Source organism: Argentina anserina, chromosome 7 (assembly GCF_933775445.1).
Source record: "Argentina anserina chromosome 7, drPotAnse1.1, whole genome shotgun sequence".
In the NCBI taxonomy this organism is placed as follows: domain Eukaryota; kingdom Viridiplantae; phylum Streptophyta; class Magnoliopsida; order Rosales; family Rosaceae; genus Argentina; species Argentina anserina.
Window position 1 is genome coordinate 21853637 of NC_065878.1, and position 22166 is coordinate 21875802.

Consider the following 22166-nt stretch of genomic DNA (forward strand, 5'->3'; position numbering starts at 1 on the left):
CTCAGACAACCTCGCTACAGTTTTTAGCTTCTTTCAGATTATTTGCTGAACAACGTTTCAGTAGCAAATATTGATCCTTGTTGAGACCTAATTAGCTTTCTGAGTCCTGAACTATACACACTTAACTTTTTTCCGGAGAAGTCTTCGATTGCTAACCGCTACTCAGGGCAGCATTCTAATAAAAATAGACGGCTGCTTCCACCAAATTGGTGCTGCAAATTTGAGATATCACCATCATTTTGCTTAGCATTTGCATGCAGTTAGGCATGCCCATAATTCATCATCATTTCAAGCACATAACGGCAGGTGAAATATTAGTGGCATAAAGAACTGTAAGTTGCTTAAATAATGCTGTACAGGGTAAACTTTAAAGTATTATGGTGGAACAATATGGTACAAGAAGAAAAATACATTGCTGCAGGACCAAAATTGTGGAGATATCAGTTCCAAATGCTCACAAGGTTTTTGTGTCGAAATTCAGTTACTTGTTACATGCACTGATGCACATCACACAAAACGTATTGCATTATTGATCCAAATGAAGTTAGTATACTAGTGACTCGTGCAGTTCCCTTGCGAAGGTTCACTACGACACGAACCCTTCCTTCCTGATGAGACACTATAAAATTGAAAGTCTGATGAGAAGTTGCCCAATTCGATCTACTGGAAAATATAGCATATCAATGTAGTTACCGATCTCAAAATAATTAATACAACCCCTTGAATACTCTTCTCATGCAGCATTTGAAAACATATACAGTATATCTATTGCATGCTGTATATATCTTCTTGTTCGATCTAAAAACATCATCATCTTCAATATCGATCACATAAGTATATTGGTCATGGATATTCATTCCACTCTGCCTTTATTAGCTCCTACAGCAATAAGCTTATCAATACTTATTCTTGTAGCAGTATTTTTTGCGCGGGAGAAGAACAAGAGATACCCTCCGATCGCCGGAACTGTCTTACACCAACTGATTAACTTCCACAGGGTACACCATTACATGACTGAGCTTACATGCAAATACAAAACTTACAGGATGCTTGGCTTGTTCAGAACTGTGGTCTACACTGCAGATCCTGCAAATGTGGAATACGTGTTTAAAACAAACTTTGCTAACTATGGCAAGGTATGTTATAGGTCAACCGGAAAGGCCAGTCGTGCAAGTCCAATTTTTTATAAGAACAGAACATAAGAGTGTGCCTCAATTTCAAAATGATTGATCACAAGGCTTAAGTGCACCATTTTTTTATAGGGGTCTTACCTGCATGACATTCTGTCTGATTCTTTGGGCGATGGGATCTTCGCTGTGGATGGAGATAAATGGCTGCATCAGAGGAAGACATCAAGTTCACAGTTCTCAACCAAAGTACTTAGAGCATATGCAGCCGTGCATCACCATCATAGCAAAAAGCATAAATTTTGCTTGTTTGCTGCTCTATTCCAATGCAGCCGTGCAAAATGAAGAGGCAATAAATGAGTGGGACCCATGTCAAATGATCAAACCAGCAAGCAGGCAGGCAACTTTTGCTTGCCGGAGTGATTGGCAGCAAAGGCTGGGACCCGCGCACGTGGGCGCCCAGCGTTCTCTTTTTTTTTTTTGAATCTGGCGCGTGTTTTACACGGGCCTTTAAAAAAAATTAAAAAAAATATATAGCCGACAGCTGCAGAGCCGATGGCCAGTTACAGGCTGCCACGTGGCGCCAGACTGGTACAACGGCTCCCTGCGTAGCCAACGGTCAAATTTTTTTTTTTTTCAAATTACTCCGAAAATGTACAAATTACTCATTATTTTCCCTATAAATACCTCATCATATTCTTCACAATTTGTACCACTTCTCTTTTCATCTCCTCTCTTCCATCTTCCTTTCATCAAATGGGTTCTGGTTGGCTTCCATCCGAAGAGTTGCAATTATGTGTTTCTTGGGTACGACAATCCACTTGCATCATCACCGGCCGATATCAATGCAAGGATAATTTGTGGAAGAAAGTTTACGAAGATTACGCCAAAAATTGGTGTGGCAACCCCGAAGATCCTCATCAAGGTCCTCGCTCGAAATGTGCGCTTGAATCACATTTTCCGCGCTTGAAGAAAATGCTCAAGAAGTGGCATACAGCATTAAGCAAAGCAAGAAGCCGTGCGGCTAGCGGGACGAATTTGGTAGATGAGGTATGTCTAATCAATTTTTCATGTATATTTTTTTTGTTTAACATAGATTAAATTTTCCTATTAATAAATTCTTTTTTCTTGTTTTGTTATTTTTTTTTCTTCATATTAAATTTTTGTTTACATTAAATTTTCCTATAAATCTAATATTCGTTTCTATTTTTAGGAAACTCAAGCTCAATCATTATATTTCAAAGATATGAAAAAAGAATTTAACAAGAAAGATTGTTATGAAGCAATGTTGAGTCATCCTCATTTTGTGACGGTTACAAGTAGTACTTCTTCTCCGTTTGAGCGAAATTTTCCATGTTCTCCCGAGCAACATGATACGGATGAGCATATTGACACGGATGAGCATATTGACTTGGATGGTGAGGACGAATTCACAACTCCGTCGTCGAACCAAGAGAGACCCCGTCCCTCAAGCCCCGTTAGACCTATGGGAATAAAAGCGGCCAAGGAAGCAAAGAAGAAGGGGAAAAAATGTATGACGGAGAAAGACGAGATGTCTTTAGCTATTTTTCATAATATGCAATGTAATCAAAAATCACTTATGGAGGCTAACATGCGAAGAGATGAGGAGACCCTTCGGTTAGCTAGGGAGGGCTTAGAACTTGAGAAACAAAAGGAAGCAAGGTTGGCCCGACGTGATGCTATGTTGGAGTTGGAAGAAGAAACGAAAATTATGGCAATGGATAGGAGTGTCATGAGCCCGACAAAATTGAGGTGGCACACAAAGAGGAAAGCGGATATCATGGGTAAAATGAATGAGAGTAGTAACACTAGTGATGCTTATTATGTTCACTTTGATGAAGAGTAATGTTGTGTTATTGCTATTTTTTTTCAATTCCAAGTTATTTGATGTAATTTCAAGTTATTTTTATATGAAATAAATTTCATGTTTCTCAATTTCAAGTTATTACATTGCACAATATCAAATACAATACCAAATAAAATTACAACGCCAAATAAAATTACAATACCAAATAAAATGATAATACCAAATTAAACTCCATAATTGATTATTGTTGGTTGGCTTCCAAAGTCCAATTGTGCTCCATTAAATCATTCTGAAGAAGGTTGTGGATATAAGCTGACTCGAGGTGGTCAATACGATCCCAAAATGCATGTTGGTTCCGTCCATCTCTTTCCACTGGTAAAAAAGGAATTCGAACCCCCTGAGGATCCACTGGCCCATCATAAACTCTTGCAGCCAATGAGTTTAGTAGATCTTCTTCTTCCGGCTCGACATATTCTTCTTCTACAAATTCATCCTCTACAATCATGTTATGCAATATGATACAAGCTATCATTATGTTTTTCAGTGTCGAACTCCTATGCAACCGAGCTCCATGTCGAATGATTGCCCAACGAGATTGCAGGATGCCAAAACACCTCTCTACATCTTTGCGGTATGCTTCTTGTTTCTTTGTAAATAGTTTTTGTGCTTGTGATTCAGGGTTTGGAATTGTTTTTACAAATGTGGAGTACCTTGGATATATTCCGTCGGCGAGATAATAAGCATTGCTATATCGTCTACCATTGGCGTAAAACATCACAGTCGGTGTGTTTCCGGCAATGAGCCCTTCAAACACAGGTGATTGATCAAGGACATTAATATCATTTTGAGCTCCTGGTACACCGAAGAAAGCATGTCATACCCATGTGTCATGCGAGGCCACCGCCTCTAGTATTATGGTGGGACGACCTTTCCGGCCGCTGTAAGCCCCATGCCATCCGGTTGGACAGTTCTTCCACTCCCAATGCATGCAGTCAATGCTTCCAATCATTCCTGGAAATCCTCGCTGATCAGCTCTAGCAAGAAGCCTTTTAAGGTCAGTCTCTGTTGGAGCACGGAGATACTCGCCACCAAAATGATGTATCACCTGTTGGCAAAACTTCTTCATGCACTCTAGTGTAGTTGATTCCCCCATCCTGCATATCTCAGCACACTGATCAGCAGCTGCGCCGTACGCCAACATTCGGAGGGCACCTGTCATCTTTTGTTGGGGCAGCAACCCTAGTAGTCCAGTGGCATCTTCTCTTTGATGCCAATAAGGGTCGTGGTTGCAGAGCTTCGTCATGATGCGGTTGAACAAATGGGTGTGCATTCGGTACCTCCGACGAAATTCTTCTGCCCTAAAGATCGGACGCTCGATGAAGTAATCTGCCATGAGACTAATTCCCCCAGATACCCTATTTCTGGGGTGATTAGGAGAGCGGCCAGGACGTGAACCGCGTCCTTGTGGTTCATCTGAATTATCAAGATGTGCCATCATCATCGTCGTGTTCATCACCATGGCATCCATCATCTCAGCATCTTCTTGACTGTGTTGTTGTCTCTGCTTCAACAATTTGCGAAAGAAGCTCATTATAGTGATGGGGGAATGTGGCGAAGTAATTGAAGAATGTGTTTTTGAGGATTTAGAAATGAGTTGTGAAGATTGAGTGAGTATAGAATGGGTGATGCAGCTTATTTATGGTGAATTTCAGATCATAGAATTTGAAGATCATGTTACGTGTCGAATTGTCATTCGTCAAAAATCTTATCAGAAATCCTATCGGAAATCCAATGAAATTATTTGGCCGACAAACACACACGTGTCACCTTTTGGTTGGTCGGAAATCCTATCGAAAATCTATAAAATTATTTCGGTGATAAGGATATCAAATAAATGCCACTTGTCATCTAGCAATTGGTTGATTATCATATATGAAATCTCAAAAAATAAAATATTTAATCAATGAATAGTAATTGCTAATTTGACGGAGTTGCACCGCTGCATAAAAACTAGCTCAGAAAAGCAATTTACAGTGAATAGTAACTGATGGAGGCAATTAAATTGATGGTTTGATGGTCTGATGGTTAAACATGGGTGCATATGCTCTTAGGGATTTCAGCAGTGAAATCTTCAAAAGAAATGGACTGAAACTTGCTGGCATAATTCATCGAGCTGCAAGCTGCAATAAATCAATTGATATCCAAGTAAGTTTGCAATGTCTCAAAGATCACGTATTATGTTGCACTTTATTTACGTACGTTGTATATTTTATTTGTCTTGCTGTCGATTAATAAATTGATGTTCGTTTTGACGGAAGGATATGTTTATGAAATCAACCTTGGATTCAATCGTCAAGATTCTACTCGGTTTTGATCTAGACACCATGTCTGGTACAGACAATGAAGAAAGTATTATGTTTTCACATGCTGCTGATGACTCAAACGGAGCTACCCTTTATCGTGTTTTTGATATCTTCTGGAAAATTAAACGGTTCTTAAACATTGGTTCAGAAGCAGCGATAAGAGAGAATATAAAAGTGGTGGATCAATTTGTTTACAAACTAATCAACAGAAAGATTGAAACTCTCCAAAATTCAGAAGATAATGAGCTACCTGTGAGTTTCCTTCCTTTTATATATGTTATAGATTTAATTGATATTTGTATTGATTGCGCGCTTCAAGTAATTAACGTTTACTAATAAGTTGAGGTTAACTGGCATGCAGTTAAAGAAAAGGGATTTTATCTCTAGACTTATTGAAACTAGAGAGACTGATCCAAAGTACTTGAGAGACATGGTCCTCAGTTTTATTGCTGCCGGCAAAGACACAACTGGTTCTGCTCTTTCATGGTTTTTTTATATGATGTGTAAACAACTAAACATCCTCATATACAAGAAAAGATTGCACAAGAAGTTAGAGAAGCAACAGGTCTAAATAATAGCTCAGGCGCTGATGAAGTTGCAACTAACCTTACTGAAGAAGCCCTTAAAAAAATGCAGTATCTCCATGCGGCTTTGACTGAGACGTTGAGACTCTATCCTGCAGTTCCAATGGTAATTTAACATAGTAACTTGAATTGTATTTAAAAAAATGGCATATATGTACTGAATATTAAGAAATTTCGCGGTCCTTGATATGGTCGAAATCCCATTTTACATTATGTTGCAGTTGATGAGTTTGATCTTTTCATTCGTTCATAGAATTCGAAGGTTTGTTTTTCTGCTGATACCTGGCCAGATGGATATAGTATCAACAAAGGCCAAGTGGTGATGTTCCTACCTTATGCAATGGGTCGGATGGAGTTCATATGGGGCGATGATGCGAAAGAGTTCCGGCCAGAGAGATGGCTCGACGAAAATGGCATTTTCCGAGAAGAGACCCCTTACAAATTCATGGCCTTCAATGTAACTAACAAAGCAAATAGTATTTGCTTGATCATGGGAGTACTAGCTAATTACATTTTATCATGAAGGCTGGTCCAAGAATTTGTCTCGGAAAAGAGTATGGTTATATCCAGATGAAAACATTTTCTGCTATACTTCTTAGTAGCTACAAATTCAATCTTGATGACGAGAAAAACGTTGTGAAATACAAGACAATGATCACGCTCTATATCAGTGAAGGTCTTCATGTTCGTGCTTCTCCAAGAGTGTAATCATGCTAGAATGTTATGTTAAACTTCTTTCACTAGCCCCAATTCATGTTACACCAAGCCGTTTGATGAGTACGTGGTACGGTTTATAAAGAAGTGTCCTTTTCCACCACTAATGATTAAGAAACAATGATTAAGGCAAAGCACTGTCTTAATTAAACAAACAGTCTATTTTACCAGGCCATGCATTATAAATTCAGAAGCAAAAGCAACATATAGTAATATCTTAATTTAATCAGCGTTATAGTACTAAATTTTATACTTAATTTGCTTTCACACCAGTTTGTCCCAGATTGTATACCCCTTAAACAGAACTTGGAATTTTTCCACGGTCTGTTTGGCTGGAATTGGTTAGATCAATCCGTGTAGAGCAAGCAAATTGAACCAGAGTCCACGTTGATTTACAGCTAAGTTTCATGAAAAAGTTCAGGTATGAAAGCTTATCGATCAGAAACTTATCTTATGGAAAATAAGGTAAAATAGACTCTCCATCCGCGAAAATCCAATAAACTAATTGAAGAACCTGTCACGTAAAATGGCTCGAGAAAATTATATATTTCTCTGTATAAACCTCCACTAATTAGTTGTGTAAGACTTACGATCACGTCAAGTCATTCCTTTATAACAAAAAAAAAATTAAGCCATTTCTGAGTACACGATTGAGATTTTAAACTAGTGTTATTCGAGTTGACACTCGTCATCTCTTCGAAGGTTGTATACTTGTATTAGTTGTAAGATCTTATGCATCCTTATTCAGTTATTCTAAATGACTAAGGTGCTTCCGTGTTTAGGTCTCTAATAGAAAATGATTCAGGCATCCAATCTAGGAGTTGACAAAGCCATCGAAAATGGTCCTATATGGGTTAGTTTAAAGGTTAAATTTTAGATTGCAACTACGAATAAAGAACATGGCTGGGACTTGGAAGATGCATACATGGTTCTGAATTGTGTGTCAACCTTAATTTGTGCTGATTCATCATGTGTTTCATGAGATACCATTTGATGGAGTACGTTATATATTTCTGTTAACGAAGTTCAATAAATAAGGTTTTAGTATAGTTATGAATACTATAACTTCTGATGCAAATCAATAGGTATAGAAAATGCCAATTGTTCAGCACAATTTTGGACATTTTGGTACTTCATTTTTGCTTTGAATCTAAAGACGAAATTTCATTATGAGAATCATTACTTACATGACCAATTTTGATGAATCAATACACAAATGTGTCATGTTTTTTATTTAACTCAAAATAATTTAATCTTTATGATCTCGCAAGATGGATAGATCGATCAATTTTAGTTGTCCTATATGTAGCGGCAATAAAACATGTTCCAAACAATAGCGGTCTCTATATGTTGTTCCGTATTCATTTAATGAGTAGTTCCATGACATTATGTCGATCTCAATTTGTGGATCGAACATAGATAAGATTTGATCAATATTAATCAATGAACAACTATGAAATAATACAACTTATACAAGCTAGACTTTGACCAACTTACAACTTTATTTCCTTATTTTGTCTCATAGAATGGGGGTTTTAATCTTTTCTTTTTTCTTCTGAAAAAAAAAACCTATAAGAGTTTGCATAAATTGCATGCATTATGTACAGTAAAATCAAAATTGTTTTGCAGAGTAATGAAGTGAAGCCTCCGTAGATTCGTAGAATGACTACAATTTGTCGGCAGCTACAGTCCCCCCCCCCCCCACACACACAAACTCGACACCAAAAAGGGCCCAAAAACTCTCCATCGCTCCAGCTCTCCATATACAGCCAAATTCTCTACGCGCCAAATTAGCTGCGTAATACCTAGTACCAATTCAAAAACGACGGCGTTCCCTTCCAGCTGCTCCCACCTCCGTAGTCACCGCACCTTTCACGCTTTTGCATGTGCCCCCTTCACCGGCTTGGAACTCTCACTCTCATAAAGTCATAACCACATCGGTGTTAAATATATCACTGAATCGTTTGTTCGTAGTTTCCTGTAATTGATGAAAATAAAGAGAGAAAAAGTTCGAAATTAATGATGACCATTTCTCAACTACAATTGCGGCTGTGAACCATAGTAAAGGAAATTCCGTCAATCTAAAACGGTAACAGAATTAAGGGGATGAGGGGAGAAAATCTAGCAAGATTAAGAGGGTTAAACACCCTTGGACTAATCTTTTACCAACAGTACCAAGCTGGTTCACCGACTCCAACACTCCACGTGCCACTCCTCTACTAGGCTCACGCTCTGTCGGTTCTTCCTAAAGCTCCGGTACTCCCACCGCACACGTGGCCGCCCCTCCTCAGTCCTTCACAGCCTTCAACAAAACCCCTCCCCTCTGCTCTCCGCTCCCAATAAAACAAACCACCACCCACTTCCTCTCCCATCACCAACCCCACCATTTTCTCCGGCTATTCATCTCGCCGGAATGCTACTCGTCCCGGAAAAGCCGCCGCTGCCGGAGCTCCAACAGAAGCGGCCCAAAAGCCCAGACCCGCTGAACTTACTCAGCTCTTTGAAGCAGCTCATCCACCACCCAAGGACATGGCTACTCATGGCCATACTCTCCCTCCAAGTCATACTCCTCTTCACTCTCGGCACCCGCCCCTTCTCCCGCCAAGACCTCCCCCCGCCGTACGGCCCCGTTTCCGGGTCGGTCCTCCAACCCGAACAAGAAGACGAGCTCTGCTCGGGTCGGGTCTTCGTCTACGACCTCCCCAAAGGCCTCAACCAAGAGATTCTCCATAACTGCGACAACCTCAACCCCTGGAGCTCCCGCTGCGACGCTCTGGCCAACGACGGCTTCGGCCAGCCGGCCACCGGGATCGCCGGTGTCGTGCCGGAGAGTCTAGCTCCGGCGTGGTACTGGACGGACCAGTTTGTCTCGGAGGTGATCTTCCACAACCGGATCATGCACCACAAGTGCCGTGTCATGTCGCCGGAGAACGCCACCGCGTTTTACATCCCGTTCTACGTCGGACTCGCCGTCGGGAAGTACCTATGGTCCAACACCTCCACCGCGCAGGACCGCGATCGCCACTGCGAGATGATGCTGAACTGGATTAGAGAGCAACCATACTACAAGAGATCCGACGGCTGGGATCACTTCATCACCATGGGCCGGATCACCTGGGACTTCCGCCGCTCTAAAGACCCGGACTGGGGCTCGAGCTGCATATACAAACCCGGAATGCGCAACATCACGCGCCTCCTCATCGAGCGCAACCCCTGGGACTATTTCGACGTCGGTGTTCCCTACCCTACTGGATTCCACCCCAGAACCGACGCTGACGTCACCGAGTGGCAGAGCTTCGTCAGGGGCCGTAACCGCTCCAAGCTGTTCTGTTTTGCAGGGGCGAAACGCAGCCTTATCAGGAACGATTTCCGGGGGCTGTTGCTGAGTCACTGCCAGAGCGAGTCGGACTCGTGCCGGGTCGTGGACTGCAGCGGGTCGAAATGCTCCAACGGCACGTCGGCGATTCTCGAAACCTTTCTCGACTCGGACTTCTGCCTCCAGCCGAGAGGGGACAGCTTCACCCGGAGGTCGATTTTCGACTGCATGGTGGCCGGTTCGATCCCGGTTTTTTTCTGGAAGCGGACCGCTTATTTCCAGTACGAGTGGTTTTTACCGGGCGAGCCGGATAGTTACTCGGTTTTTATCGATCGGAACTCGGTGAAAAACGGAACCGCCTCGATTAAAAACGTGCTCGCCGGTTACAGTAGGGAAGAGGTGAGGAAAATGAGGGAGAAAGTCATCGATTACATCCCGAATTTTCTGTATGCAAAACCCCAGGAGGGGTTGGAGACGGTAAAAGACGCTTTTGACATTGCCCTTGAGAGGGTGTTGAGGAGGTTCAAGGAGCAAGGAGAGTGGGGGTTCAAGTGGAAATGAGGGTAAATAGGGGAAGTAAATTATTTTATTTAATTTTTTTTTGTTACTCTGTGGCATATAAAGTGAGGGTTATATAGATGAGGGTTCCTATACTGCAGGGGAAAAGCTGATATGGGCAGATGGGAAAAGCTGTTAGCAGTTATGGTAGTTACTATAGCTTATTTGGTAAAGAGGAAATATAGAGATAAATATGGAACTATAATTCTAGTTGCTGGGAAATTAGTGTAGTTCTGAAGATGATCCCCATGATTCAAGTGCCACCCATTGGTGTGGTCCTTAAAATGTTGGGTTAGAATTGGTAGGTCATGGCCTATGTGATATGGTCTCGTGTCTTTTCTTCTTTGTATGTAACATGTATAGCATGCATTATAGAAAATGAATAATGAAGATGATAGAGGTTTTCACAATAAGCTGAAATAAAGATTTTTGGGTGATGATTACATGAGTAGTTCAATAATGTTCCGGAGTATTGAAAACTGTGAAACTGAGTAGTGGTGGAATTGCAAAGTATGAAGATTCTGGAGAGATATGAAGTGTTTGGTGTTGCTATCTGCCGGCCACCAATTATAGAAGGAGTGGGATCGGTTTGTTGATATGTATTCATAATATGATTGAATTGCAAGAATATAAATGTGTAATAGAATAGCTAAAGGAAACAATGTAATGAATTGCTAATAAATAGAGTAGCTTGATAGTGAATATGTAATTATGTATCTATATAGCGGATGATGGTGGTGTCTTTAAGATGATAAAGGAGCAAAATGGGCCAAGTCGTTCCTTGTTGTAGGGTTCTAAGGAAAAAACAAGGAGGGAAAGGAAAGGAGAACAAAGGGAGAAAAAATGAATGGAATCTTACCATCTTTTTGTCCACTTAGTGCGAAATTGCGGTAACGCACGACCTTCCAAGCCAACCAAAGCTACAATATCGGATCAAAGGAGATTGATTCGACTCATTATGTGTGTTGATATAGACCTTGTACTGAATCATAGTCATGGGAAGACTTTGTAGTCTTGTACCACATCAAAATGGGTTATAGTCCTTTGAAGCTTGTAGTCGTGTACCTCATAAAAATGTTCGGATATATAATTAAACGCCCATGCTAAACGTGATTGAAATCATTTTGGGTATGAAACGGAGGATTTTGTATTTGACGTTCTCATTTGTAATAATTATATATCCTCTATTTAGCATCCTCTATTTAATATAGTCAACTTATCTAATAAATTACTTTTAGGCATAAATGGTTTGAAACTGACAAAATTGGGATTGCATATAGGAAATTTATATCATTTGAAAAACAAAGGTAAATTATTTTCAATTGGTTTCGGCTAAAACTAATATTAAGAGAAGGTTATATACTTATATCCCCCTATAAGGATGGATTTGTCTCCTCATCTTTGTCTTCATGGCCATAAATATCTCCCTCCTCTTTCTTCCAATGGCTCTTTGACTCCTCCGCAAAAATGATCAAAGCGCTCGCTTCTCTTCTGCTCATAGTCGCCTTCGTCCCCGCGCCTTCAAAAGCCAAACTGAGCATCCTGCAACCCCAACCCGCCGTAGGGTTCAACGTCAGTCATGTACAGGTATACCCAAATAAGATTAATTCTTCTTTTCGTTTTTTTTTGTTGTTAAAATTTTCATTGAAAAGCTTCAATTGTTTTTGTTCGTGGAAAATAGAGCGGTGGGAGTTGTTCTTATACCGTGGATATAACCACGAGCTGCTCATCAACGAGGTATACAAGGGATCAAATCAGTATTTCGTTTGGGGATGTTTATGGCAACCAGGTTTGTCTCTCTCATTAATCGTAATTTTGGCCCTTTTAATTTTCATTTATATCAGACCCTAGAAGATGATTGATTATGAAACTTTGATAGGATCAAGTTTAGGGATTACCAATCACGGGAATGGGTAATTACTGGAATTTTTTATATGGTGGCTATGAAAATTAGTGTGGAGGAGAAGAACCAATATATATATAGATTGTGTTGTAATTGGTTTCTGAATTTTCAAAAGAACATTACACTATTTTTGTGTACTTCCTTAAACCTGATACTAGTGCAAAATACAAGCTTTGTCGCTCCCTACGTTTGAGGTCATGAGTTTGAATTCACAATTTATACTCCATTGCTGAAAAAGGGATTGTGAGGCTGGTCGGATATGCAGCTGAATTCAGATTTATTTGTTGCTACAGATTTATGCACCGCGGCTAGATGATCCATCCTCGAAAACGTTTGAGAGTTGCTCTACGGATACATTTGAGATATACGGACCCTGTGCGTATCAAATCTGCTATGTCTATCTTTACAGAACAGGACCAGATGGTTGGAAACCAGAGAGTGTGAAAATCTCTAGTCATAATTCCAGGGCTGTTTCGTTTTACTACAACACCTTCATTCCCAGTGACATTTGGTATGGATTCAATTTGTGTCAGAATGGTTCCTCTTCACACCGGCAATGTGCTTATGGATGGTTTGTATATGTTTTAGTTGGGCTTCTTGTGTCGCTTCTCTTGTAGATTTGTACTTGCCATTGGTATAATGGCTTCATCTGAAGGTTTTCTAGTCTCTAGTGTAAGTAATTTAGGAAGAAATTTAGTCTTTCACCTTGGATTTGGTGAGAAGCGATCATTGTTAGGTTTCATTTTAACATTGAATGATCTTATTTCCGAGCACATACTATTGTAGCTCATGCAGAAAGTGGATGGGTGAGAACAATTTTCAACTAAATTTCACTCCATGTGTCAATTATATTTTGAATAATATGGAACACACATTTGGTGCATGCGTAATAGTTCCTACAAGTTCTCATTCGTTCCGCAATTTTTGAGAATAATTTTGGTTCTCTCCAACTACACATTCCGGCCAAGAGTATTGTAACATGAATTAGTGACTCACATATTTTTACTTATTTTTCATATTTAGAGTCTTACTCTATATCAAGGCATTCAAATGTCCAAATGACCAAATCTAGTGCTGCCCAATTGTACTATATAGTAGGAGCAATGTGCATGTATTGATCCACTTATTCTCTCTATTTGTATCATATTTCCGAGTAGCTAGTAGTCTACCGATACACTTTCTAGCAAAGACTTGTAAAGAGTTACGTACTTAAATAAAGTTGTACGGACTTGTTATGTTATATTTGAAGTATGAATTATATTATTTAATTATACTATAAATTTATATTTACATTCGGCATACTTTACACAGTTTTATTCTTGATCTTCCTAGATGAATGAAGAATGGATGAAATGAAGATTTGTATTCAATTTGCTCAATATGGTAAGAACTAAGAACCCAAACGACGTCGTGCAGCACATACTTTCCCACCTCCAGTAAGACGCCGCCACGTATATTAGTTCGCTTTCAAACCTCTGACCCTAAGCGGTCCTTACACACTGGCCGCACTAGATATTTTTTCAGGAGGGAAATCCAACGGCTCAAGAACCCTCCGAGAGCCCCATATAAGCCCCCCTAAACCCTAATTCCCGAACCCCTCTTTCATTCTCCTGCTTTTGCAACTCACTGCCACATTCCTCACGCAGCCCTAAGAGTGAGGTCATCATGCCTTCGATTGACGTCTCCGATTACGTGCTGGAGGCTCCGAAGAAGGAGAAGAAGATGAGAAAGTCGAAAAAGGAGGAGGAGCTCATAACCGACTCTCCGATTAGTAAGAGCTCCTCTAAGAAGGAGTCAAAGCTGAAGAAGCGGAAGGCTGTTGATATGGACGAAGAGGACAGGAGCGACACCAGCTCCGAGCTCGGCGACCCCGTCAATCTCAAGCCCAACGGCGATTCCAACGGCGCGGTGGAGAAGAGCAAGAAGAAATCCAAGAAGGTCAAGCTCGATGCGGCGGCGGCGGCGGAGGAGGAAGAGGTGGTGGTCAAGGCTGCGGTGAAGGTGGACGATCCGAACGCGGTGATGAAGTTCCGGATTTCGCCGCCGTTGAGGGCTAAGCTGAAGGAGAAGGGGATCGAGGCGTTGTTTTCCATTCAGGCCATGACCTTCGACACCATTTTGGACGGGTCGGACCTCGTCGGCCGGGCTCGCACCGGTCAGGTATACCAAAACTGTGTTTAATTAGCTGTTTTATACGAATTCGATTCGGTTTCGTTGTTTTTGATCATGTGCATTGTTGTTTTTAGGGCAAAACTCTGGCGTTTGTGTTGCCGATTTTGGAGTCGTTGACAAACGGCTCTGCTGAGGGGGTTAGGAGGACCGGATACGGCAGAGCGCCGAGTGTTATTGTGCTTTTACCCACTAGGGAGCTCGCCAAGCAGGTTGTTTTTACTGTGGCTTACAATGTGTTTGATCATTGTGGCTGAGTGTTTTGGTGTATGGATATTGAGATTTTTTTGGGTGGTTTGATCAGGTCTATGCGGACTTCGAGTTTTATGGCGGCGCCGTGGGGTTGTCATCGTGCTGTGTGTATGGTGGATCTCCGTACGCGGCTCAGGAACATAAGTTGAAGAGAGGGGTTGATATCATTGTGGGAACACCTGGTCGTATCAAGGTAGTAGAGTTAATCTATTGTCGTTGAGCCTGTTTTGACTTTGCAGTGTAATTTTGGGATTTTTGTGAATTAAAGTTTGTGAATTTGGTGTAGGATCATATTGAGAGGGGGAACATAGACTTGAGCATTTTGAAGTTCCGGGTGCTTGATGAAGCTGATGAAATGTTGAGGATGGGTTTTGTTGATGACGTTGAACAAATTCTTGGTACTACTTTGCCCTTAACACATGTTGTTATAGCAATGTAAAAAAAGAAGCTAGTGTTCTATTCATTTTTATGAAGTTTACTTTATGCTTGTAGCTTAAACACATTCCAAGTATTTCAGTCCCTGTGTCTGATAATTTCTCCGTTGCTTAGTTTTATAAAAATTGCATATTCACATCAACTTCTGTGCTTTTGCAGGCAAGGTCAAAGATGTAACTAAAGTTCAAACACTTCTCTTCAGCGCAACCTTGCCCTCTTGGGTGCAAAATGTAAGTAGGATAATCAAGTTCTGTAAATTTGGATTTTAATGTAAGCTCAGGTTCTATATCTGAAATAAGTTGCACACATAAATTGCCTATGTCATGACCACCGTTTTACACATATTGATTAAAGGTCATGTTGCTTTTTCAGATTTCTAAAAGGTTCCTTAAATCAGATAAGAAAACTGCAGATCTGGTTGGTAATGAAAAGATGAAGGCCAGCATCAATGTTAGGCATATTGTTCTTCCCTGCTCTAGTTCAGCTAGAGTAGACGTTATTCCTGATATCATTAGTTGTTATAGCAGGTTGGGTTTTCCCCTGTCAACAAACACCTGTAGCATCTTATTTTAGTGAAACCTTCGCTGTTATTAATAATATTTTTTTTTGAATTGTTTTCCTTAATGTGTACTATTTTCAGTGGAGGTCGCACTATTATCTTCACCGAGACAAAGGATTGTGCTTCTGAACTTTCTGAGAGGTTGCAAGGAGCAAGACCTTTGCATGGTGACATACAACAAGGTCAACGGGAGGTATGTTGTTTTGTTTTGTTATCAATATCCATATATTGGAGAGTTTTCTGTTTTAATTTTCCAAGTTTTAATTTCCTAAGAAGGGGGCCACATGCTGGACTCATTTCAAATTTTTCTTTCTTTCTTTCAAAAGCTAGATTATTTTCTCAAGGTGATAATTGTTTCACCTACACTGAGATAGCGGAAAAACTCAAAATTACAAAGTTCTCATTTCAATTTTGTTTTTTTCTTTCAAAAGCTAGATTATTTTCTCAAGGTGATAATTGTTTCACCTACACTGAGATAGCGGAAAAACTCAAAATTACAAAGTTCAAATATAAATATATTTCTTCTAGTACCTCATAATTTAAAATTTAGATAGTTTGTTTGGGTTGGGCTGCTCATCTGCCTACTCTGGATGTTCCAAGTAGTCATATATATGGGTGTGTGTGTGTTTTAAGGAGTTACATGCACGTGTGTTACCTGCTCAAGTTCGTGGAATTTCCAAGTATAAGTAGTTTCAGTGTTTATGTTGCTAAGTGCGCATCTCTTTTGTGCCGTTTCAGGTTACCCTTGCAGGTTTCAGGTCTGGCAAATTCTCTACATTAGTAGCCACAAATGTGGCAGCTCGTGGACTGGATATCAATGATGTTCAGTTAATTATTCAGGTATGCGTTTTTGCATATTTGTGATCTGTGTAATGTATCCAGTTGCTTACTTTAATGTTTGTTATCTGTAGTGTGAACCTCCACGTGATGTAGAAGACTACATTCATCGTTCTGGACGCACTGGGAGAGCAGGTGAATCTTTGAAAAAAAATATAGCCTTTGATCTACTTGGTGATGTTTTATGGGAGTACTTATATGTTTTACCATTTTTCAGGCAATAGTGGAGTTGCTGTAATGCTTTATGACCCAAGAAAGTCAAACATATCTAAGATCGAAAAAGAGTCGGGGGTAAAATTTGAGCATGTTTCTGCACCTCAGCCAATTGATGTTGCCAAGGCAGCAGGTCTTAATGCAGTAGAAATGATCACTAGTGTCTCTGATAGGTATAATAAGTGACTGTGATCCTTATTACATTATGTTTGCAATCTGGTTCAAATACAAATACATTTTGTACTTGCAGTGTAATTCCTGCATTCAAGAATGTTGCTGAGGAGCTTCTGAACACCTCAGGCATATCAGCAGTAGATCTACTGTCCAAGGCTCTTGCAAAGATTGCTGTAAGTGTTTTCAAATTCTTGACCACATGTTTTCTTTTAATGATAGAACATAGATGCCATTGTTTTTTTTTTTCCTTTTCCACTTATTTTTGGTCTCAAAGTGTTGGTTAAATTTTGCCTCATTCAATGGTGTGCAGGGCTACACTGATGTGAAGAAGAGGTCACTTCTGAGTTCTATGGAGAACCACGTCACCATACTGCTTGAGGCCGGAAAGCCCATTTACTCAGCATCGTGAGTATTTTGTCACTCTTGCTCACTTTCCTTTTCAGGACTTCAACATAATAACATGAATTGTACCTCTATAAGGATATGTACTCGATGCTGCCGGCCTTTGTTTTTAAGCTGTCAAATGTGGACAGCTTACTAATAATAGGACCCGATTGACCTGATTGACACATTTGTTAAATAAAGGGATATATGAACTAAAATATTAATTGGCTCTTTCCTTGAGTACTTTTTTGAGTATATGTGATCTACATGCATCAACTCTCTTTAACTCTTGCTTCGATCAACTTTGTCTCAGTTTTGCTTATTCGGCCTTGAGGAGGTTCTTGCCTGAGGATAAGGTTGAGTCGGTGAAGGGTATGGCACTAACAACTGATGGGAGGGGTGCAGTGTTCGATGTAGCTGCTGAAGATTTGGATACGTTTCTTAATGGTACTACTAAATCCTTGTTTCTTCTCTAATTAATTTGCTGCGAGTGGAAATTATGTTTTACCGGCCAGTTTTGTGTAATGAAATTATGTTTTACCGGCCAGTTTTGTGTAATGAAATTATGCTTTAACTTTCAATCCTGATACATGTACTTTGGGTGTAGGCTCACAAAATGCAGCTGGTATCAGCATACAGGTGTTGGACTCTTTGCCAAGTTTACAAGAAAAGGAAGCAAGGGGTGGAACTAGGTTTGGTAGCCGTTTTGGTAGTAGGTTTCCTCAAAGAGGAGGAGGAGGCAGGGGTGGTGGAAGAAATGATAGGTTTGGCGGTGGGAGAGGCCGTGGCAGCCACAACAGATGGTGATCACGCAGCATTTAGTCATCAAGTAACTTGTTCTAAGCAAACTACTAAAAAACAATTGCTTGAAGTTGTCAAGTGACTTGTTCTAAGCTAACTACTGAAAAACAATTACTCGAAGTGGAAGGAGCATACCTGACAATGAAGAAAAATAGCCCGACGATCATCATACTATTGTGTTCAGATGCATATTCTGTCCACCCTGATGATATCTATTTCACTTGTTACTGGTTTCTGGTTGTTTAGTAGTGTTTGTATTTTTTATTACTAAGACTGGGATTTTCCTGTTTCCCCACATTCTCTTATGTATGATCACTTTTTACTGCAGTAAATCTGAATGATATTCATAATTTTTGATGGAATTGGAGGGAAAAGTGTGTTCTTGTTATCTCGGATCGGATATAATCCAAGAACTAATCCTATGTGTTCACTATCATGAACTGCTTTCGCATCGAAATCATTAGTGATCTGAATACTGATCATACTAAACGACTGCAGCAAGTTGTGGCAACGGATACAAATGCCAGCAAGTCACTCATAGTCCGGTTATGGCTATTTTGAAACGCTTGTGCTTTCACTTCGTATGTATTCACTGACCTCAAATCAAATTCAAGAAGCGACCTTTCGTAACCCAACTAAAAAAACAAAGGGGTGAGTGTTCGACCATGGCGAACTACAGACAAGCCAAGCTCGCAGTCCATGCCTTGCGCAGCCTCTCATCAATGATGGTTACCAGACCAGAACCCATGTCCAGAGGCTACTTCACCACGCCTTCATCTTTGGCCTCTAACCCACCAGCCAAGTTTCCTGTGTTTTCTCCTTCTTATAAATTATAATGTCCCAATCCCACAAAGGACTCGGCAGTTTAGATGTTATCACGTTGGCCTGGATCATCTGCAGTTTGTGGAATGGTTGAGTGGTTTTGGTTCACTCCCGTCACACTCTGGGCTGGCAGTAAGGTGTTTTGGTCTTATCTCTCAAAAGATGGGACTTTCCAGATTGTGCCTTACACCAATCGCCGGAAGCTGGTGTTTACATCGTCCGAGTTCGAGAGGTTTGTGGGAGAGAAGCAATCTGAGGCGTCGAAAGCTTAAAAATTTAGAGGCAAGATTCTGCCTGCTACACACCCGGACAGTTTGAGGGTTAATCTGGGGCTTGAACAAGTATGCCGATGTTTCGCACTAGGTTGGTTTGAATTGGGAAGTTTTGGTGGTGGATAAGCTTCTATTTGATGCTGGATGCGTGCCCGGAGGGAAGGTTGTGGTCTTCACAAGGATGTTCAAGCATTTTAAAAGTGATGCCGAGACAGCCTTGGTAATTGCTCGTCAGGTATATATATGTTCAAGCATTTTAACATTGGTGTATATTTGAGTACAATTGAGCTTGTTCTCTGTTTTGGGGATGGTTATAACTTGTACTGTGTCTCTTGATTGCATTGCATGCTAGGTTGGGAGTATTGTGGCTCGACACCATTTTGAGTGCCCTAAGAATCATCTGTAGTTGGATTGTAGAATGTATGACCAAGTTAACTTACAAAATCTCTCTGACCGTCAGGAAATGCATTTGTTACAATTTACAACTATAGCATGATATTTATCAAACTTACAGAGTTGTTAGGTTGTTCCACAATTTTACTATTCTGCAACTCATGAGACATTGGTTACTTCTTCATTGATGCACTTGAGACCTGAAGGTGGTCCTAGATATGCCTTGATATGTTTGTTGTACGTTATATGAACAATGATGAGAATTGTAATTATTATACTTTTGATTATTCTGATCCAGTAGGATTCTATAGGTTCGCCTGATATGTTTAGAACCTTGCTCTTATGTTTTCTCGTTGTTTCGAGTAATTATCATCTTGGATTTATCTCACATTCACATTCTTGCATATATCCTTTTGAATTAGGATGGTGCTGAATGTCCCTTACTCTCATATCGCTTGCTCGCCCAGCGGGAAGGTTGTTGTCTTCACAGGGTTAAGCCAGAGTTTAGGAAGTGATGCAGAGCTATCTGTGCTTATTACTCGTCAGGTATGATGAGTAATTGTTTAGTTTTTGTTTCCCAAGTGCTAACACGGCAGTTTTCAAGTAGGCTGATGGTTTCTGAAACTTTTTCTCTTGTGATTGCTAGCTAGGTTGCGTGTATTGTGGCTAGACACCATTTTCAGACCTTCAGAGAGATGATGTCGGTTCCATTCCAGGCTGTGTTTCAACTGATTCTTTATCAGTTTGTTTCTTTTGGAGTTCTCCCATATTCCGCAGCTGTGTTCTCTGCTTACTTGATGATCTTGCCTTCTCTCCGAAGGTACGTTGTTATTGATTACCCCTCATCATTTGCTTACGGAGAAAGGATTATGTATCGCGCGACTCTCTTATTAGTCTTTGTTTGTTCTGATCGAGATAAACTTGTATGGCTTTTGGCTCTTTGCATTACTTGCATGTAAATGTCATCTTGTATTTTTGTAGTGAGCGAGGCTTTTGGATCAGTATACTTGAACTTAAATTGTCATTAAGGTTTAGAACTTAGTACATTGACAGAATTCAGGGTTAAAACTTAGGACACTGACAGAAGATCCATAGGAGCTCTCAAAGCTTGAGGAGATCCTATTTACAGTGTTGGCCAAACACTTCTATAGTTTTACATTTCCTGCATTGTTCCGAGCAACAGAACACGGATTATGTCTGACAACATACTAGGTAGCAGTTAACTAGGAAGGATAGAACAATGAATATATACAAAGAATTACTGCCATGGATTTCCTACGATGACCCTTGGCTCTTCCAATCACAGAACTAACTAGAGTAGCCAGTTGCTCAATATTAAGGCTTTTGATCACTAGTGCTTCATCAGCATATAAACTTCAGGTTGCTCAACATTAAAGATGATAGGTTCTCTAGCAACTGCGAAGACCACTTTTTGAAAAACTTCAGGTTTTCTGCTTAATCATTGCAACAGTATATTGATATTACTCGTATACTCAAAGCAGTTGAAGAAGTCATTGCTATAAGTGATACGCAGTTAGATAATAGGATGCATAACCAAGTTAACAAACAAAATCCTACTGATTGTTGGGAAAAACATTTGCTTCAAGTTACAACAGTTGCATGACTATACAGAGTTGTGTCACAACTCTACTGTTCTTTTCCTCTTGATGCATGATATGTAATATAAGCAATGATTTGAATTTTAAACATTAAGTTGTGGACTATTCTAATCCCATAACATTCTTCACATTGGTTTCAAGTAACTGTCATCTTGGACTTATTTTCTTACTTCACATTCTTGCTCGTATCTGTTTTGATTAGGATGGAATTGGAGGCGGATCACATTGGGCTGACATTAATGGCTTCTGCCGGATAAGAGAGCGGCCCTTACTGTGTACGAGAACAATGGCAAAATCTCTGGTGGGGATTCTGCTCAAGTGATTATATTGGTTCTCATACTTCCCTGAAAAAGAGAAGACAAATGCTTGCTAAAAATAACATCATGGAAGAGGCACTATCTATCGTGAGGTAAGAGGTAGACCTTCCTCTTAACCATATCCATCCTCTACACCACAGCAGATCATCAGTAGCAACCGAAGTAGTCTACCTAAAGATAGACCCAGCACCAGTGATAACTTCGGACTCTACGGTCAGATTTTCAGAATGACTGTTTTTCCGGTCTCGTGGTGGTGTACTTGCGTTTATGTTATGAGTAGACGCATTAGTCATTAGTGATTCAGAAGTTTTACTACCTAAAACTGTCCCAGTTTCACTACCTAAAACTAGTACAAAAGTAAGTCAAATCCTCTACCTTTTGACCTTGCCCAATAGCTCGCTTAGGCCTAATTAACCGTCCATACGACCATACCCGTGTTCAGGCTTAATGTGTTTTACCAGGCCCCAAGACTCTTCAGTTGGTAAATGAGAAAACACACGGGGTAAAATTGTCATTTGAAAAAACT

General features: G+C 40.3%; 3 protein-coding genes and 1 pseudogene across 3 annotated transcripts in view; all 4 read left to right on the forward strand.

Annotated features, from left to right (window-relative positions):
* LOC126804158 (embryo-specific protein ATS3B) overlaps positions 1–13276 on the forward strand; it is a 116573-nt gene extending 103297 nt beyond the window's left edge. Inside the window, exons 2-4 of the mRNA XM_050531935.1 lie at positions 11929–12077; positions 12172–12279; positions 12687–13276. Coding sequence (XP_050387892.1) covers positions 11958–12077; positions 12172–12279; positions 12687–13010 — 552 coding nt within the window. The 5' untranslated portion in view covers positions 11929–11957 and the 3' untranslated portion in view covers positions 13011–13276. The remainder of the gene's footprint in view (positions 1–11928; positions 12078–12171; positions 12280–12686) is intronic.
* On the forward strand, positions 846–6610 carry LOC126804132 (cytochrome P450 704C1-like; annotated as a pseudogene).
* LOC126804129 (xyloglucan galactosyltransferase XLT2) lies at positions 8362–11192 on the forward strand. Its single transcript, XM_050531905.1, has one exon. It carries the CDS (start codon positions 9030–9032, stop codon positions 10491–10493), a length of 1464 nt encoding a protein of 487 aa, XP_050387862.1. The 5' UTR covers positions 8362–9029; the 3' UTR covers positions 10494–11192.
* Positions 13277–14003: 727 nt separating the features above from the next.
* On the forward strand, positions 14004–18567 carry LOC126804114 (DEAD-box ATP-dependent RNA helicase 7). Its single transcript, XM_050531890.1, has 15 exons — positions 14004–14553; positions 14640–14774; positions 14867–15007; positions 15101–15212; positions 15409–15479; positions 15622–15776; positions 15890–16001; positions 16547–16648; positions 16720–16780; positions 16863–17031; positions 17109–17205; positions 17343–17437; positions 17730–17863; positions 18024–18258; positions 18371–18567. The coding sequence occupies exons 1-14, from the start codon at positions 14059–14061 to the stop codon at positions 18221–18223; spliced, it is 2079 nt and encodes a 692-aa protein (XP_050387847.1). The 5' UTR covers positions 14004–14058; the 3' UTR covers positions 18224–18258; positions 18371–18567.
* Positions 18568–22166: the final 3599 nt, after the last annotated feature.

Excerpts from the sequence above, each read along its gene's own strand:
- LOC126804114 (XM_050531890.1), top strand. The coding sequence starts at position 14,059 with ATGCCTTCGATTGACGTCTCCGATTACGTGCTGGAGGCTCCGAAGAAG. Across the intron at positions 16,002-16,546 it reads TACAACAAGGTCAACGGGAG|GTTACCCTTGCAGGTTTCAG; the intron begins GTATGTTGTTTT and ends GTGCCGTTTCAG. Across the intron at positions 17,032-17,108 it reads ATCACTAGTGTCTCTGATAG|TGTAATTCCTGCATTCAAGA; the intron begins GTATAATAAGTG and ends TTGTACTTGCAG.
- LOC126804129 (XM_050531905.1), top strand. The coding sequence starts at position 9,030 with ATGCTACTCGTCCCGGAAAAGCCGCCGCTGCCGGAGCTCCAACAGAAG.